Here is a 19,344-nt window from a genome sequence, read left to right as displayed (position 1 = left end):
ACATACCTGTGCTCAGAAACATCATTCATCTTTTTTTCAGTAGTCTTGTAGACCAGGGGTCTCCAACCTTGGCCACTTGAAGACTTGTGGATTTCAATTTCCAGAATTTCAGGAATTCTGGGAGTTGAAGTCCACAAGTCTTCAAATGGCCAAGGTTGGAGACCCCTGTTGTAGACAACCTTCTGCTTTATCATTCCGAGATTCTCTGAAAAACTCCACAAAGAGATAAGAGTCCATACAGAAACAATCTGATCAAAAGACCATTTTTTTTCATTGCAAACAACAAATAAGCTCTGATTAAGGCCTCGGTCAAACTATGCATCGGAGCCTCAGAAATAACCTCACTCATCTTATGACCAATTGGGATCTGTGAACCTAGTCACTAAATTTATCTTCCTACATCACATGCAAATTTTAGTCCATGTCCTTACTGGAATGTTCTCTTTTTTTCCATTACACTTGACACTTTGTTTCATGCCTTCTTTTTTTTCTTTCAGCCCTTTGTGATATGCATCCCATGAGAGCTTTGTTTCTCATTCCCCGAAACCCAGCTCCCAGGCTGAAATCAAAGAAGTGGTGAGTGCATCTTTCTTCTACTCTCCCTATGTGCGTGCTCTAAGAAGCCTTTATACTTTACTTCCTCTTTATCAACTTCAACAATGAAATGCTTCTTGTTTGGTCTGGGACAACGTGGGCGTGTCTACAAGGATTTGAATATCTTGCGGGAATGTAAATGTTTCCATATTGGCATTGCAGACAATGGTCATAGATTTCAGAGCACTGATAAACAAGGCAAAAGAAGGAGCCAAATTTTGCTCTAGTAGTTAAGGCACCAGACTAGAAAATAGGAGATCGTGAATTCTAGTCCTGCCTTAGGCGTGAAAGCCAGCTGGATGACCTTAAGCTGGCCATTCTTTTTCAGCCCAACTTGATTTGATTTGATTTATTTTATTTGTATGCCGCCCTTCTCCGGGAGGGACTCAGGGCGGTGAACAACTCAAAAGGGGAAAAGGGGAACATAAAACACAATACAAGTAGTTAAAATAGCCAAGAATCACACAACCACACAGGTCGAGAGGGGAGGGGAACTCATCAACCCCAGGCCTGCCGGCAAAGCCAGGTTTTGACGGCTTTTCGGAAGGCCTGGAGAGAGGTGAGGTGAGGTGAATCTCTGCGGGGAATTCGTTCCAGAGGGCCGGAGCTGCCACAGAGAAGGCCCTCCCCCGGGTAGTAGCCAGGTGCCATTGGCTGGTAGACGGAACCCGGAGGAGGCCGACCCTGTGTGATCTAATGGGTCTTTGGGAAGTAATTGGCAGCAGGCAGCAACTCACTTCATAGGGTTGTTGCCGGGGTGGGTTGCTGCTGGCAATACTGCCGGTTTGGCGCACCCAAAAATTAGGAGCACATTTGCACCTAAAAAGGTCTCCGCATGTGCACAACCTTAAAAAAGGGGGAAAAATTACATTTTTGCAATGAAGATTTTTTCTGCGCATGCGCAGAGCTGAAAATCAAGATGGCGGCACCGATGATAGAACCGGTTTGGGGGCATGTCAGGCCAAGTTACTACCTACTCGGCTGAACCGGTAGGAACCCACCTCTGGTTGTTGTGGTGGGGAATTATAGGAGGAGGAGGAAGGAGTAATATGCTTGCTGCCTTGAGTTATTTATAAAATTAATAAAGGCAGGATGATTAATCAATCAAGGTGGTGCCAATCCATATCTTGCTTGGTGGCTGCCAGTTAATCATAAAAGCCATATCTTTTCATGACATATTGAGGCCTGGCTGTGCTTCTTCCTTTTCTAAGGAAAAATAGACTCTTAGTCATACATTTACATACATATATTAATTAGGGGTTATAAATTTCTCAAGATACTATTTGAATGAGTGACTCAATCTGAGTTTGTAATTCAAATCAAATTGATTAGTTTCCGTGCAAAGATTTGATTGGGACAAAAGTGTCTTTTTGCACATGTGGAGTCCACTAAATCTTCAAATAGATTTGAAAGCAGCTGATTCTGTTTGACATACCATCTTACTTTGGCAAATTGATTCAAAGAGAGTAGTTTGAACAAATTACTTTATAATGAAATCTTCAAACCAAAGTTTTGCATGGCTCTAATTTCGATCGTGGTCTCAATCTCCATGATCCACATCACTAGATACAGATCCTGTTTAGATTTCTGCTCCTTGTTGACATGCGTGACTACAGGGTACAATTTTAAAAAGTCATTTTAAGAGTTGGGCGATGCCTACACTGAATTAAATAAATCAGAAAGCAAATGGCAGCATTTTTATATATATTTCTCTTCCGACATACATTAAAAACAAAGCTTCTATTGTACCTCGTTGCTGCCATCTTGACTTTTTTTAACCACTTTGCAGCCACCCTCTTGTTAGCCTTCCATGTTTACTTTTCAAGCCTTAGTGATAGTGAAGAAAGCAACATTGAACAGTAGTAGTTTGTTTGGAGAACCTGGTTATAAAGTCCAAGAAGAAGTGCTCTTAATAGCAGTGTTCTCATATCTAAGGGGCTGCTACAGAGAATAAGGGATCAACCTATTCTCCCAACCACCTGAGGGTAGAACAAGAAGCAGTGGGTGGAAGCTAATCAAGGAGAGATTGACCTAGAACTGAGGAGAAATTTCCTGACACTTAGAACAATTAATCAGTGGAACAGCTTGCCTCTAGAAGTTGTGAATGCCCCAACACTGGAAGTTTTTTAGAAGATGTTGGAGAAGCATTTGTCTGAAATGATGTAAGGGAGTGATGGCTTTTTGTCGTTGAATGCCGAAAGCCTGCACATGTGTCCGTGCATGTATGCCCGCATGCCCACACCTATAATGCAATGTGTGTGCATTCCCCATGTGTGCCTCGTGCATGTGCAAATGACACCCCCATGTTCCCCCACCCACCTATGTGCTTGCGCTCCACCCCTTTTCACCCTTTTTTTTTTTTTGCTTCCAGGTTGGTACGGGCGGCTTTCCAGGTCCAAAATGGGGCTCATGGAACCACACATGCTCCTCCCGTGCCCCATTTTGGGCCTGGAAAGCCTCCTCCTGCACCAATCTGGAACCAAAAATGGGGCATGGGGGCGCTGCGCGAGGCCCCAAAATGCAATGCGAGTTTTCCCCATGCATGTGCCTCCCCCTCCCGCACATGCATGGCATTGATCTGAAGACCAGCTGGCCGGCGGGAGGCGTGTATGCATGCGAGGTGGAGCTGGGCTGGTACGACGGCTGGCGTGCCCACAGAGAGCAATAGCAATAGCAGTTAGACTTATATACCGCTTCATAGGGCTTTCAGCCCTCTCTAAGCGGTTTACAGAGTCAGCATATCGCCCCCACAGTCTGGGTCCTCATTTCACCCACCTCAGAAGGATGGAAGGCTGAGTCAACCTTGAGCCGGTGAGATTAGAACCGCTGAACTGCAGATAACAGTCAGCTGAAGTGGCCTGCAGTACTGCACCCTAACCACTGCGCCACCTCGGCTCTCCGTATCACCTGTGGCACTTCTGCTATAGGTTTGCCATCACGGATATAGGGATTTCTACCTGAGCAGAGGATTGGACCCAAAGACCTCCAAAGTCCTTTCAATTCACTTTCTCTGTTAGCACTAAAGGACTCCACAGTTCAGCACTGAGCCACGTATATTTTCTTCCACTGAATATCTCAGTTTAGCTGGAAAAATTTCACACTATTTTTTGCAAGGGAAGAAAAAAACCTGTGCATTTAGGCATACAGTAACTTTTCCCAAAATCATTGGATACTGGAGAAAAATACTGATGATTTATCACTCTGAATTAGTGATGAACATGACGCAGTCGTGACAGAAGGCCTGCTGCAATGACCCTGTGTAACTCTTGCTGCTAGCAGCGAAAGAGAAAAAAAGCAAGGGAGATAATCTGGCTATGCAAAGTAGTCTATCCAGAAGCTGGACAGCTGGGAATGCTAGATAAACACAGCTCTATATCTTTGATAATCCACCTCTCCTACATTGCCAATAGGTCAGGAATGCTATTGTTTATTGTAAGCCACCCAGTGTCTTGTCTATGAAATGGGCAAGTATTTAAATCCAAACAAACAGATTTGGCCAAGAAGAAGATAAGAAGGGAGGGCCAAGTTGGGGATGAAGTCAAAATTGAAATTAAAATAAAAGCCTCTTTATTAATTCTGTTCTTTTGAAAATACTGACATAAGCAAATTTTGGTGGTTAGCAGAAAGTTCTTGGCAGCATGGCAAATTCGACTTGTGGGGAAACCCCTATCTGAATTTTCTTTTACATTCCCCCCCCCTATTTTCTCTAACAAAGTTCCCTTGACATTTTTCGGCTCCTGAAAACTTTTATCACACGGCTTCCTGAATTTGGTAATGAAGGAATTGGATACAGTGCCATTATTTCATTTGGTAATATGTGGGGAAAAGTGTCACAGGAAACTCTGTGCTTACCCTGTTTCCCTGAAAGTAAGACCTCCCTGGATAATAGATCAAATTGGGCTTTTGAGTGCATGCAGTGAAATAAGCCCTCCCCCAAAAATAAACCTTCCCTGAAAATATTGCAACACAGCAGCAGCCATGAGGTGACCACGCTCGCTGCCTCCTGCACCACAAAAATAGTAAGACCTCCCCGTAAATAAGGTCAAGTACTTATTTCGTGGATGAAAAGAAAATAAGACCCTGTCTTGTTTTCAGGGAAACATGGTATAATTTAAAAGTTATCTATGTGCTATAAAGCGGAAGCGTGCTGTATTTGCAAGGTAAAATTGCGAAAAGGGTTGGGCTAACATTGAATACATATCCTGCTTGTGATGGATGACAGTTGCCAGCATTCCCAGTCAGCTGCATTAGTGGGAATTGCAAATCCCAATCCATCAGGAAGAGATCAGAAAGTTTGGTGCAGGAACATCTTGTCAACATGAATTGAAATTCAATTTATTTTGATGCACAGAGGGAGAGGGAGGGAAGGAGGGGGAGAGAGAGAGAGAGAGGGAGGGAGGGAGAGATCTCAGCCAATTTGATAATTAATGCTAATTCTGTCTGAACCACAGTTGCAACTGTGCCCAATCTTCATTGAGAAGGGACCCAGTGATGGCTTGAGAATTAGTAGATAACGTTCTGCACTGGAGTTGGATTTAAGAGCCTGTGAAAGCAGAATTTCACATGGAGGAAATTCATAGCTGCGGCCTCTCGTAAAGTCCCTTGCAGTACAGATAGTCCTCGACTCATGACAACAAGTGAGCCCAGTATTTCTGTTGTTAAGTGAAATATTTATTCAGTTAATTTTGTCCCATTTTACTACCTTTCTTTCCGTAGTTGTTAAGTGAATCATTGCAATAATTAAATTGATAATACAGTTTTTAAATGAATCTGGCTTCCCCATTGACTTTGCTTTTAAGGAGGTAGCAAAAGCCCCTTCTAATGGTTGAAAGAAATATAATTCGGGACGGACATGGGGACAATAAATGGGAACTCATCAAATTTGCAGATGACACCAAGCTGGCAGGGATAGCCAAGACTCCAGAAGATAGGCTAAAGATACAGAAGGATGTTGACAAACTTGAACATTGGGCACTATCTAATAAAATGAAATTCATTGGTGAAAAGAGTAAGGTTCTACATTTAGGCAACAGAAATGAAATGCACAGGTACAATATAGGTGGTACCTTGCTCAATAGTAGTAACTGTGAGAGGGATTTTGGAGTCCTAGTGGACAACCATTTAAATATGAGCCAGCATTGTGCAGCAGCTGCCAAAAAAAGCCAACACAGTTCTAGGCTGCATAAACAGAGGGACAGAATCAAGATCACTTGAAGTGTTAATACCACTTTGTAATGCCTTGGTAAGGCCACACTTGGAATACTGCATTCAGTTTTGGTCACCACGATGTAGAAAAGATGTGGAGACTCTAGAAAGAGTGCAGAGAAGAACAACAAAGATGATTAGGGGACTGGAGAACGGTTGCAGGAACTGGGTATGTTTAGTTTAAGAGAAAGAAGGACTAGGGGAGACATGATAGCAGTGTTCCAATATCTCACAGGTTGCGACAAAGAAGAGGGAGTCAAACTATTTTCCAAGGCACCTGAAGGTAGAACAAGAAGCAATGGGTGGAAACTAATCAAGGAGAGAAGCAACTTAGAACTGAGGAGAAATTTCCTGACAGTTAGAACAATTAGTCGGTGGAACAGCTTGCCTCTAGAAGTTGTGAATGCCCCAACACTGGAAGTCTTTAAGAAGATGTTGGATAGCCATTTGTCTGAAACGGTATAGGGTTTCCTGCCTAGGCTGGAGGTTGGACTAAAAGACCTCCAAGGTCCCTTCCAACTCTGCTATTGTATTGTATTGTATTGCCTGCGGTAGCGAATGCCCTCCAAATATACTGAATTTCAGATCCCATAAATCTCACCTAGCATGCCTTTGGCCTTATTAGGTAGCACCATGCTTTTGGGAGAACATTTGAAGTAGAGGTAATGGGGTAAATCAAAGCACCATCACCTTAAAAAGAAAATCAAATTAGTTTTAACAAAGTATACTGATGGTAGACTTACAACCCCAATTAAGCCCAAATGTTCTGCTGCTAAGCAAAAGTTAAGTGAATTTTGCCCTATTTTATGACCTTTCTTGCCACAATTGTTAAGTGGATCACTGCAGTTATTAAATTGGTAATGCAGTTGTTAAATGAATTTGGCTTCCCTGTTGACTTTGCTTGTAAGGAGATAGCAAAAGGAGATCCCATGACCCCAGCAACTCTGCAACCGTCATAAATATGAGTCGGTTGCCAAGTGAATTTTGATCATGTGACCATGAGGATGCTGCAGTGGTCATAAGTGTGAAAGATGGCCACAAGTCACTTTTTTTCAGTCCCATTGTAACTTCGATCAGTCACTAAGTGAACTGTTGTAAGTCGAGGATTACCAGTACGTAATTTTTTATAACATCCCTTCTCCAAGATAAATGCATTTACTATAAGAAGACCTTTTGCTAGAAGTAAATGTTCTTATTAAGGCATTCTTACTCCAAAGCCTGGCTAGCACCCTTTATTAATGTTTTTATTTACTTACACAACCTTGCAATTATGCTTAAAGGAAGTATCTGCTCTAGAGCGATACAGAAAGTCTTGTTGATAAGCAGCATTCTTTGCTAACTTAATGGCTTAAAATACCAGCCTCGTTTCCCTCTGTGCATAGTACATTCGGATTTTTATTTGAGCCTGTGGATTATCATTTGATGACAGCTGCTGCGGATAAGCAGATTGGTGTCAGGAGTTCCTTCTTTTGTTTTTGCCTTCAGAAACGTCTCTATTACATATAGGCAACCATTATAAAAGTTGAAGTTGTTTATCGTACGGAGTATATAAGAATAATGTAAAAAGATGATCCAACAGCAAGTGGGTCTTATTGGTCAGCTGTCACAGAGCTGCAGTCATGCAGTGTTTGTATCTGTTCAAGATGAAGAAGCCATTTCTTTCCCAAGCTGCAGATGCTCACCAAAAGCTTCTTGTAAAATTGATGGTTAAACCCCAGTGGGCATCGTGGCTTTGCTTTTTATAAGGGTCTGCCGAGTTTGCACAAAATGTTTGCTTTTTCCAAACCGATGAGGTAAGCAAGCTGATGCCTCTTGAGCCGTTTTTGACTAGCAATGTTGAACTCAATTACATTATTTCGATCTCCTGAAAATACATCCCCCTGTGTGGCTTGAACAGGTTTATCCGTTGGGCTGTATGGTGCAGTCATAGGAGGATCCATTTTGCACATTTTCCTCTGTTTTTCCACTCTCTCCAAATTGTCTGAAATTGAGGTTTGAGGTTTTTGTTGTATATCAGGAAGAGTGTAAGAGTCATGAACAAAAAAGTGCCTTCAATATACGGCTTGCACCATATATACTTGGTTCCACCTAATATTTTTGATCTGCACGAGCCGTGGTGGCGCAGTGGTTAGAATGCAGTACTGCAGGCTAATTCTGCCAACTGCCAGCAATTCGATTCTCACTGGCTCAAAGTTGACTCAGACTTTCATCTTTCCAAGGTGGGTAAAATGAGGAGCCAGATTGTTGGTGGCAATAGGCTGACTCTGTAAACCACTTAGAGAGGGCTGTAAAGCCCTGTGAAGCGGTATATAAGTCTATTGCTATTGCTATCTAATATATCATTGGAAATTCTGAAGGAGGAAGATTGTCCTCCCACATTTAGCACGGATATCTTCAGAGATGACTACAATAACTATTGGGGGGGAAGAGTCACAGCAAACCAAACTTAGATAATACAGAGTTAATTGAATGAATTATCTGTGTTGGTGTTTTAGACTAAAAAGATAATATGGGTTTTACCAGAACTACTGTATCTTTGTTAGTTGGCTAACAAAAGAACAAGATAGTTCTGGTAAAGCTCATATTATTGAATATTTCAGAAGACTAGTAATTAGTGGTATGCAAAATAATTTATATTTAAACCATTTTTAAAAAAATGTTTAAGATTATCTTAAATTGTGACGTTCAGTAGAAAACAGAAAGAAGTTATTTAGAAATCATCTGAATATTTATTTCCTGTTTCTCAAAATGTAAGAGATTACTTGGCACTGCCATGGTTATCCAAACAGTGGATGAAGCATTGGAAAATGAACAAAACCACAATTTATAAATTTTTACAACTGAATTTCTACAAGACTCTTGAAGATAAGCCAAACCTAAATTGAATATATTGTTTGTATATTGAAGTGGAATTCATCATTAGAAAATTGTCGGAATATTCATGAACCTGCAGAGGCATGGTAACAAGGCCAGCCAATGAATAGGCATAGCAACTAAGTCAGCCACTGAGGTCTGTTTAGGTAACTGAAACAGTATTTGCTGGAGACAGCTGGGTGCCTGGGCGTGCCTTAGGCTTAGTTTAACTGCCCTATATAGAGGAGGTTCTCTTAGCTGTATTAAGCTCCTAACTGAAACCATTCTCTCCTCTGCCTGTGAACCAGCTGTTGGTATTGTATATTTACTTCATGTATTATGTTATATGTGAAGAGAAGTTAATGAATCCTGCTGAATCAGTTATCTGTGTGTGCATTCTGGATGTGATTTCTGCAACAAACTCTTGACAAATATATGATGGCAAAGCATTATACTCACCTATCTTTCCAGTTCATTGACAGTTTCCTCTGAAGCAGAAAATATTGTTGACCTGCTTTTCCATTTACACATGTTCATACATGTATCCAAACAAGGCAGCAACTTCCTAGAGCATTGTCCCTTTGGTTTCCATTGAAATATATGGGATATGTGTAGACGTCCTGTATTAGTAGCAGCTGAATTTGTTAATTGTTTCTGTCATTGGTATTATCTCTTAAGTGTCCATTTATACATAAAAAATATACAAAAATATGAATTCCTTGCTCATTTAGCCTTCTTACTCCCTTTCATTCTATTGGAGTTACAGTATGATCCTGTATATAATTGCAGAGGCGTATCGCATTTGATGGGTCTTCCTCAAGGCAGTTAGAAAAGCCCCAAACGTCTTAAAATGTTACCTCAGATTCTTCAGCGGGGTATCAAAAATGTAATTCTAAGAACCCACTTAATTCTCAGCTAATTTGATAAAAGGTTGGAGGGTTCACCAACTTGCTGACCTAACTGTCAACGTCCCAAGTAATACTCCCCTTGAAAGCGGGACTCCAAGACAGGTAGATTCCTCAAAGAACAATTTATTGGAGACATCATATTGGCACAACTGGTGAAAACCGACCCTGAAAGTCCCCACGATTTTCACCTAATTAAAAAAAAAGTTTTCCCCTTTCCCCAAATCATCAGTCACATGGTCAATAGAACTGCTGGCTGGTTGCTTGGTTACTTTGCTCCTCCTCTCCCAGCCACTTGTTGGAATGACCTTGGTTCCCTCAGGAAAACCTTTTGTTTTAACTGCAAAATCCCTGTTAACTATTTCCCTTCCCCTCCCTTCTAGTGGCAACCCTGAAGCCTCAAACATGGTCTCAGCCAGGTTCGCTAACATGCTCACAGAATAGATGGTCTTCTTATAGGGATAATCCTTTTAATGTTCTCCAAGACTGGCAAAACCCTAACTCATAAATACCGGTATTAACCAAACCTTTTCCTGCACATCTGTCCCCAACTTTCTGATTCAATAGGTCCAAAAAATTCCAGTCCTTCATTGAAAGCTGCCTGGTGAAAAACCATGGTCAGAGGCCGACCACTGAACAGCTGATGAAGCACCCGTTCATTCGAGACCAGCCAAATGAAAGGCAGGTTCGCATCCAGCTCAAGGACCACATTGACAGGACTAAGAAAAAACGAGGAGAGAAAGGTAAGATAAAATACTGTTCTAAGTGGTCAGTGGTGAAAAAAAAAGCATTGTTCCAGGGATATAAGAACATAAAAGGGCTCCCATTGTGGTAAACAGCCATATTTTCACATTTCTATGTGGGAGAAGAAAGCAAAGCAATACAAAAAATAAAAGGTTTACCTCAGTATTTTGGGTGCTTAGTAACCTTTTGTATTCTTCATATTCTTTAGGACAGTGTTTCTCAACCTTGGCCACTTGAAGATGTCTGGACTTCAACTCCCAGAATTCCCCAGCCAGCATTCGCTGGCTGGGGAATTCTGGGAGTTGAAGTCCAGACATCTTCAAGTGGCCAAGGTTGAGAAACACTGCTTTAGGAACTAGAGCAGTGATGGCGAACCCTTTTGGCATCAAATGCCCAAACCGAAACATGCATGTGTGCCAGAGCGCCTGAAACACGAAGACCAGCTGGCCAGTGCGCATGCATGTGCAGGTCAGCTGGTTTTGGGGTTTCTGGCGTGCACATGCGCACCGACCAGCTGGTGTTCGTGCGCATCAGAGGACTGAAAACCCAAAGACCAGCTGGTCAGCGTACACATTCCTGGTTTTGGCTGTTTTGGGGGGCGTTTTCAGGCTGTTTTGGGGGGGAATTTTAAGCCATTTTTTTGGACTGGTTTCAGGCTGGTTTGGGCTTTTTAAGGCCGTTTTTCAGGCCTTTTCAGGCCGTTTTTTGACGCTCCGGCATGGAAACACTGGAAACTAGAAGAGCAGCTGGCAATGGCGCACATGGCCGAAGAGATGCCATATGTTCTCTATCGCAGAACTAGAGCATGTAACTCTTAACCAATTTTAGAGCAGAATGAAAACAGAAAAAGGAAGTGCTGCGTATGACTCAGAAACCTATGGAGAAAACCTGGATGTAAATATCACAAATCAATAAATAAAATAGACCCAATAATTAGAGACTAGATAATTCTTGGTTGGCTTGCATTTAAATTAAAAAAACAGTAATAACTTAACATTGCTTAACATTGATCTATTTATTTTTTTAGCACAGAGGGATAAATGTTCGTTTCATATTCTGTTTTGTTTGAAAGAATGGAATATTTTAGAGAAATAATAAACCCACTTTATTATACGGCCTTGGGGTGTATCTAAGGATTCATAGAAATTGATTGAGACAGAGGTTTTTTTCCCAGTTCATTTAAACTATTGATGAAAGACAGTAGAAAACAGCTTCACTTTTATAGCCTCAAGCTTTGTACATAAACTTGATAGCCACCTAATTGCTCTGTGTTGCATTGCAAAAGTTTATTCTTCCCTTCAGATAAAACAGTGTGTCAGAAGCACAAGTGAGATCATATTTTTCCCCTGCACTGCAGTTTTCAATTCTAGTTATCTCTGAGCAAGAGAGACTGAGTTCTAAGCCCCACCTTAGCCACAAGGCCAGATGGGTGGCAGGGGTCAGTCATTCTCTGTTAGCCCTGGGAAAGATACAATGGCAGACTACTTCTGAAAAACCTTGCCAGAATTCATGGATGTTTCCAGCCAGTTGCCAGGACTCAACACTGACTTGAAGACACACACATGTGCATGTGCCCGCGCACTCACACACACACACAGTTGACAGTTGTTAGTGATGATGATGGTTTCCCTTCTCTTTTTTTAGGTCAACTCACCTTGATCTATAATATCTTTACTAATATCTAGTATCTTTTGGCAAATAAAACTTCTTTTTTTCCATCATATTTAGCCCTATCAAGGGATCTCTGCAATGAGCAGATTTGCTCCAGTCCCAGTATCCTTCACATTTAGTGCTCTTCCCGCATCTTCTCTCTCAAATAAATTTATGATATTTGGGGACCACTTACAAATTAAAAAGCTTTCAGGCAAGCAGCACCTACCTAATCCATTTTAGCTCTCCACCTTATATCTGAATTGAAATCATCAATCCAGATACAACAGCCAGTGTAATTGCCTACTTCCCTTTAACTCTTTGTAAGTGCCAGTCACCACCTCCATTCTCTAGCCTCTCCTTCCCACAGTTGTCTCTGAAGATGTTTTTAAAATCCACCTCTAATATCATCACAAAATCTCCAGAACTGTAAAGCCTACAAACTTGAAATTTGGTACATATGTTCCTCTTGGCTTTTAGGTGCTTGCTAAGAAATGATTTTTTAAAATGACCATCAGATCATTAGTATTTCTTATACAATAGATTATCATGCTCTGATGCTAAGGAGTTAGACATTCTAGCGCTAGATAGATACTAATGCAGGCCCATCTGCCTATCTACCTTTTCTATGAAAATGTAATCAAATATAAGGCTACTCTTGGCTCCCTAATGCTAATGCAAAGCAAGTAGAAAATATTTTATTTGCATGTATGCAAAGCAAGCAGAAAGCTGTTTGACCACAGGCTCCTCACTTATTTTATCATTTTAATGCCGTAATCCTTTAGACATTTCAAAAGAGTAGGATTGCTGTCATTTAAACAAATCTACAATATGACAGATGAATGCATTTCTGGTTTACTAACATCGCTAACTGTAAAATACTTGCAATTAACACATTGTAATCTCCATTCTTGTGAAAGCAGTATGTAAAGGGGGCAGGAAATCATCCATTTCCTTCTTCCTCTAATATCTGACACAAATCATACCCCCCTTTGAATTATATCAAGCAGATATTAAGTGGTGTTAAATATCTTTTGTCATGAAAATGGAAGATTATATCCCAGGCATGACAAATAATTGGATGGATACAAACTTTTATTGTTTGGCAACAGAGGTTTCTACATTTGAAAGGAGGAAATACCAAGTGAAAATATATTAATCCTGAATATTATTCAGAGAGGCCAGAAATTTCAGCATAACAATATAAAGATAGAAAATGGCTTGTTCTGCTATAAACTCTCATTAATTTGTTTTCACTTGCTTCTTCTAACCCATTTTCAGAGAAGTATTTTCTAACCACATAGATTATCCTAATTTCTAGTTGTTCTCAATACAGGTAGTCCTTGATTTATAACCGCAATTCAAGCCAGACCTTCTATGGCTGAGCAAGGCAGTTCTTTAGTGAGTCATTCCCGATTTATGACCTCTTTTGCCATGGCCTTTAAGTGAATCACCATGGTTGTTAATGGAAGCAGATGGTCATTAAGCAAATGTGGCTTCCCTTATTGACTTAGCTTTTTAGAAACAAACAAAGTTGCAGATGACAATCATGTGACCCCCAGGAACTGTCAACCATCATAAATCAATGCCAGTTGCCAAGGGCCAAAGTTTAACCATATGACCAGAAGGATGCTTCAACGATGTAAGTGTGAGGGCCAGTTGTAAGTCACTTTTTTCAGTGCCATCATAACTTCAAACAAATGGTTGTAGAAGTTAGGGCTCCATGTAACACCCCCAATGAAAGAAGACTCGGAGGCTTGAGTTTCCTCAAAGTTTCATTTTATTAGAGATGTCATTGGCACATCTGGGAAAACCTGAATCTGGAAGCTTTCAGGTTTTCCTCACCCAGATGAAAGTTCAAGTCCCTGCCCAGCACCCACAGGTCCATCACATAGTCCAATCAGGCACCATGCAAAACTGGAGATGCCTTCCAGTCACACCATCGCAGCTGCAGGGCAAGGTGTCCTTGACTCTCTGAGATAAGGTTGTTATTTTGACTATAATATCATATAATCCCCCCCTCCCATTTTCCCACAGTAGAAAATGTGGTAGGCCTGAAGGCCCAATGTAAAAAATGGCTTCCAGGTCTGACAGTAGATCCATGTACTTACAACCTATAGTACCTATATTATACCATGTTGGCTTGAAAACTCTAGGAATGGAAGTTGACACAATAGGAAGGGACCTGGGGTAGGTAGGCCTAAAGCAATAGAGGACCCTGTTTGAAGAAACACCCTACAGTGCACTCAAACTCTCTCTATCTTCCTTTTTCTCTATTTCATTCATTCTTTCAGTTGGTTTGATGAATTTCAAGGTGAGACAAATCAATCCTGAAATAACTTGTAATGAAAAGGAAAGTTTCTTTCTCCACCAGAACTTTATAGTTTTATTTTTAAAATATGATGGCTTTCAAAGTGTGTATTGACCCTTAATTATATTCCTAGATGAGACAGAGTATGAGTACAGTGGAAGTGAGGAAGAAGAAGAAGAAAATGACTCTGGAGAACCCAGGTAATGCACATTTGTCCCTGTTCTGGCTATGCTCTCATTTTTTTGTGCCTCCAATAGGGTTGGACAGATGGAATATAAGTATGCAGCAAAAAATTCCTTCAAGGCAGTAATGGAGTCCACAAGTTTAAAAGTTGCCAAAGTTAAACAATGTCCCAAGGAATACCGTTTTTCCCCAAAAATAAGACAGGGTCTTGTTTTCTTTTGACTCCCGAATTAAGCACTTGGCCTTATTTTCGGGGAGGCCTTATTATTTTTGAGGTGCAGGAGGCGGCAAGCATGGTCACCCCATGGCTGCTGCTATGTTGCAATACTTTTGGGGAGGGCTTTTTTTAGCACATGCACTCAAAAGCCCGATTGGGCTTATTATCCGGGGAGGTTTTATTTTCAGGGAAACAGGATACTTAGGTCAGTTCAGCTCTGATTTCCAGGAAAACCTAGGGATGAACATTTTTGCTAACTCCTTTTCTAAGGCTTGCATTTAAGAGCTTATTTCAGGGGGAAAAACCTCTCCGAATATAAAAATATTGCCCATAAGTGAGAGGGTTAGAATGAAAACGTGTCCTCCCCCATATGTGAAATTTGTACATGTTGGAATCAAGCTCTTTGTCCAATAGAATTTTGAGTCTATAAAAAGCTTTTGTCACTTGCCTCCATTGTGTTTCTGCACTGGGCATCAAGTAGCAACAAAAGCTGACACAATGAAATAAAACCTCAACTGAGCTGTAATTACGGGTAAAGACTTTGTGTTCTTACAATTGTAATTCGTATGAAAATAAATGGGGAAATGTTAGTCTCTGTGGCTTTTTCTCTTTCTTCTTCTTTCTCCACTATCTGATGTCTGCTTTTATTCTCTGTTTGTTCTCCACTTTTTGTAGAACAGAAAGCCTGAATGTCTTAAAATCTCTTAGGTGATACCTATTTCAGGATATGATATTGAAACATGAACTAGAGGGATTTTATTTGATGTCTCATAACGAGGAGGGAGCTTTTTCTATTCCACTTTCATTAAGAACCATGGTGGCACAGTGGAGAGCCATTGTAGCGCAGTGGTTAGAATGTAGTATTGCAGGCTAAGTCTGCCGACTGTCAGCAGTTCAGTGTTGGCCATCTCAAAGTTGACTCAGCCTTCCATCCTTCTGAGGTCAGTAAAATGAGGGCCCAGATTGTTCAGGCAATATGTTGTTTCTGCAAACCACGTAGAGAGGACTATAATGCACTATGAAGCAGTATATACATCTAAGTGCTATTGCTAAATGCTATTGCTATTAAGATCAATTTGCCATGTAAATTGTATAGATAGGTCTTTTCCAATATGGGCACACTCCATGCTTATGAACTTAAGTTCTCTGCAGCCACCTCATATCATCTCTTTTATATGCAGATGATGCAGCCATTCCGTCAAAAGTTGGCAAACGACTAGCACATATGTGTGAGGGAAATCTTTACCTTTACCTTTAAAAAAAGAGTACCCTGAGTATTTTCAAGAAAATGCTTTAGCTCCACATCTGGATGAATGATAAAGGAAGCTCTATTGAGCGGATGAACTATTTCAGATGCTTAATACCATATATTTTTGTAGATAAGCCCATAAGCTGACCCTTGAATTTTTAACCCATAGCATAGTTAAAACATACCATGAAAAACATGCCCCCTGAGGATAAGGTAACCCTCAAATTTTTATATATTTTAATTTTCACAATTGGCTTAAAAAATTGAGTGGCTGCTCATTCGCAGATGAAATTAACACACATGTGTATACAGGATGTACAAATATTACACAGGCACTTTTAAAAAGCTGAGGTAGAAACCTATTTGTAGATATTTGTGGATAAGTCCAACCACGGATAAATCAAATCCCATTTTTGAGCATACAGCATTTTGGCACGTGAAATTCTTGGCTTCACTCTGAGTGAATGTGGTATTTAAGTTTAATCTTCTACTTGCTGAGGAAACCAAGTGAAGGAGCTTTCTGTAAGGTGCCAAGGAATAATTTAGCAATTACTAAATTTGCAAGCTGGCATGCAAATAATTGAGGGAACTACCGGTAGGTACAGGTATGCCCTATCAAAGAGAAAGAGAGAGGGACATGGTAAATATCTTCCAGTCCTCGAGGGGCTGTCACAGAGAAGAGGGCTTCAAAGCACCAGAAGGCAGGACAAGAAGTAATGGGTGAAAGCTTGTTAAAGAGAGAGCCAACCTAGAAGCAAGAAGAAATTTTCTGACAGTGAGCGCAATTAATTACTGGAATAGTTTGTCCCCTGGACCTGTGGGTGCTCCATCACTGGAGGTTTTAAAAAAATAGACTGGACAACCATTTGACCAGAGATCTCCTCCATTGAGCAGGGAGTTGGAGTAGAAGACCTCTGAGGTCCATTCCAGCCCTATGATTCAATAGTCTATTCAAGGCTAAAGTTTGGATATGTTGCTATAGACAATCTAAGTATGTAGCTATATCCAAGAAGATGCCCAAGTTCAGGAAGTCGCGGGTAAATTTTAGAATTGAGTTGAATAGCAGAAAGGGGGGGGGATTCAAGAACTTGTGTGGATTGAATGCTGGACTAATGTAAGTTTGTCTCCTCGATAAAGCTCCATCCTAAACTTGCCTGGAGAATCGACATTACGGCGGGATTTTTTGCGGCTTCAGCTTGCAAACAAGGAACGCTCAGAGGCCCTCCGTCGGCAGCAGCTGGAGCAGCAGCAGCGTGAAAATGAAGAGCACAAGAGGCAGCTCTTGGCAGAACGTCAGAAGCGGATTGAGGAGCAGAAAGAGCAGAGGCGGAGGCTGGAAGAGGTAATTTTATGCCTTCTAAAGCTTTGGTGGCCCAGTGGTCAGAATGCAGTAATGCAGGCTAACTCTGCCCACACCTTGGAGTTTAATCCTGAGTTGACTCAGCTTTCCATCCTCCCGAGATCAGTAAAATGAGGAGGCAGATTGTTGGGGGCAATGCGTTGGCATTGTAAACCACCCATAGAATCTTGTAAAGCACTATGAGATGGTATAGAAGGCTAAGCGCTATTGTATGTTTCGGGCTGGTGAATATGTGTAAGTTTTCAGAAGTAAAAACTACTGTTGTCTAGTTCGTAACATATTGTGTCATCATATACTCCTCAACTTACAATCTTAACAGAGCCTGCCTATCACAGTCATAAATCGTGACAGCAGCCCAGAGGTGGGTTGCTAAGTTTTGTACTCCTGGTTTGGACACGCTCCCACGCGTGCTCGCGCATGATGCTTCTGCGCATGTGCAAAAGCTCTTACGCAAACGCAGAAGCGTCCAGGGGGATGGGCAGAGCCTTCCACCAATGCTACTACTGGTTCGCCCGATCCAGACCGAACTGTCAGCAACCCACCTCTGCATCAGCCATTAAGCAAATGCAGCAACCATTAAGCAAACCAATTCTTTGCTATGGGCTGGTTTTACTGAAAACTGGAAGTAAACGCCATTTTTGGCAAAACACCATAAAACTTGGCCATGTGACCAAGGAATGCTGCAAACTGCTATAAATGAAAGTTGGTTGCTGAGCGCCCAACATACAGCCATGTGATTGGCAGGGTGCAGCTGTCAGAGTTTTGAAACCAGCTAAGCGATGACAATTGTAAATTGAGGACTACCTGTGCGTAGAGTTTGGATTTGGGTTAGTGCAAAATGTAATCCTAATCCCTGTGGTTTGCAAATCAAGGTTTACGTCTTAATGTTATCCATGAACCAGGAAGCTGTGGTTTCTTAAACAGTGTTTTAAACCATCTTATGCGCTCTGACTAGGCTTCCCCAGCAGCATGAAGCCGAGTCCTTGTCTCGATAAACCCCTTTTATTTAATTTACAGTGAATTCCTCTCCACAAAGTCTTTCCTCTCCCTCAGTCTTTCAAGGTAGTTCACAATTACCGACCTCTGTCAGGCTTGGAAGGTAGCCAGGCCGATATCTTTTAGACACCGCAATACTTGGCAAGAATGCAGGAATGAACTAACTGTCTCCTGCAAACACCCCTCCCCTTTCGCTCCTCTTTTATTCCCTATAGGAGGGGCCATTCACCATCCACCTGTGGCTTTACTCCCAAGTCAGCCTTTGTTCCTTAGCTGTTCCCTTCGTTTGGCAACTCTGCACATGCACACACTGAGAACAGTCTCCAGCTGTTCGTCTGCCTCACTGATTCTGATTCTGAAGGCAGCTGATAACTGTAGATGGCCCTGGCCCCATCTCTGCCTCGTCAGAGCCTTCATCAGAGCCTTCCCCAGACTCCAGGACTGACCCATGTTCCTCCCCAACCTCTTCACTGTCCAAATCTACTGCCAGCTCCTCTGGCCGTTGGCAGGCCACAACACTATGTTTAATTAGATATGAACCCAGACATTTACAGTATATGCTTATGTCATCAGACAATCTGTCCCCTGAAATGTGGCTTTCATTTAATTAGGGATAATATGACAAGACTAGATTAGCAAGGGAAGACCAAAGAGGAGCAGAATTTGAGCTGGTTCCTGTTCTCAGCAAACAGCAACAAGGATGGTGTATGCGTCAAAGAGAATCCTTAATACTGAATGTGATATAATCAACTAATTTCAGGAAAATAAAGCAAACTAAGGCTACTTGCCATTGCTCTGATCTACATAAAAATTGTTTTCCAACCTTAGATTTTTTTTAAAAACAAACCCCCACAGGCGTGAATTAGATACCTCACAATGCACTGCTAGCAAACTTTATTGCAAACTTAAAATATCTGCAGGGTTTTGTTTATCAGCTACCTCCCTATCAGTTTAGCGGAATGATTATTCAATAATATTTGGTGTAATCAGGGTTGAACAATGCTTAAAAAACTGAGCCAAATTTCTTTCTTTACATATAATATTCTAGATAGCCCAAAGCTCCTAAAATAAGGCTCC

The 19,344-nt window shown here is 41.3% G+C and overlaps 1 protein-coding gene across 1 annotated transcript in view; it reads left to right on the top strand.

The window, feature by feature from the left end:
• The window catches only part of TNIK (TRAF2 and NCK interacting kinase), a 350,683-nt gene that overhangs the window by 224,806 nt on the left and 106,533 nt on the right, over positions 1 to 19,344 (top strand). Inside the window, exons 9-12 of the mRNA XM_032225673.1 lie at positions 498 to 576; positions 10,125 to 10,300; positions 14,396 to 14,462; positions 17,049 to 17,253. Of these exons, the coding sequence (XP_032081564.1) occupies positions 498 to 576; positions 10,125 to 10,300; positions 14,396 to 14,462; positions 17,049 to 17,253 (527 nt within the window). The remainder of the gene's footprint in view (positions 1 to 497; positions 577 to 10,124; positions 10,301 to 14,395; positions 14,463 to 17,048; positions 17,254 to 19,344) is intronic.

The sequence above is a fragment of the Thamnophis elegans genome, chromosome 10, assembly GCF_009769535.1.
Source record: "Thamnophis elegans isolate rThaEle1 chromosome 10, rThaEle1.pri, whole genome shotgun sequence".
Classification (NCBI taxonomy): domain Eukaryota; kingdom Metazoa; phylum Chordata; class Lepidosauria; order Squamata; family Colubridae; genus Thamnophis; species Thamnophis elegans.
The sequence above is the reverse complement of the archived record's forward strand: the minus strand, read 5'-3'. Positions and strand labels throughout refer to the sequence as shown.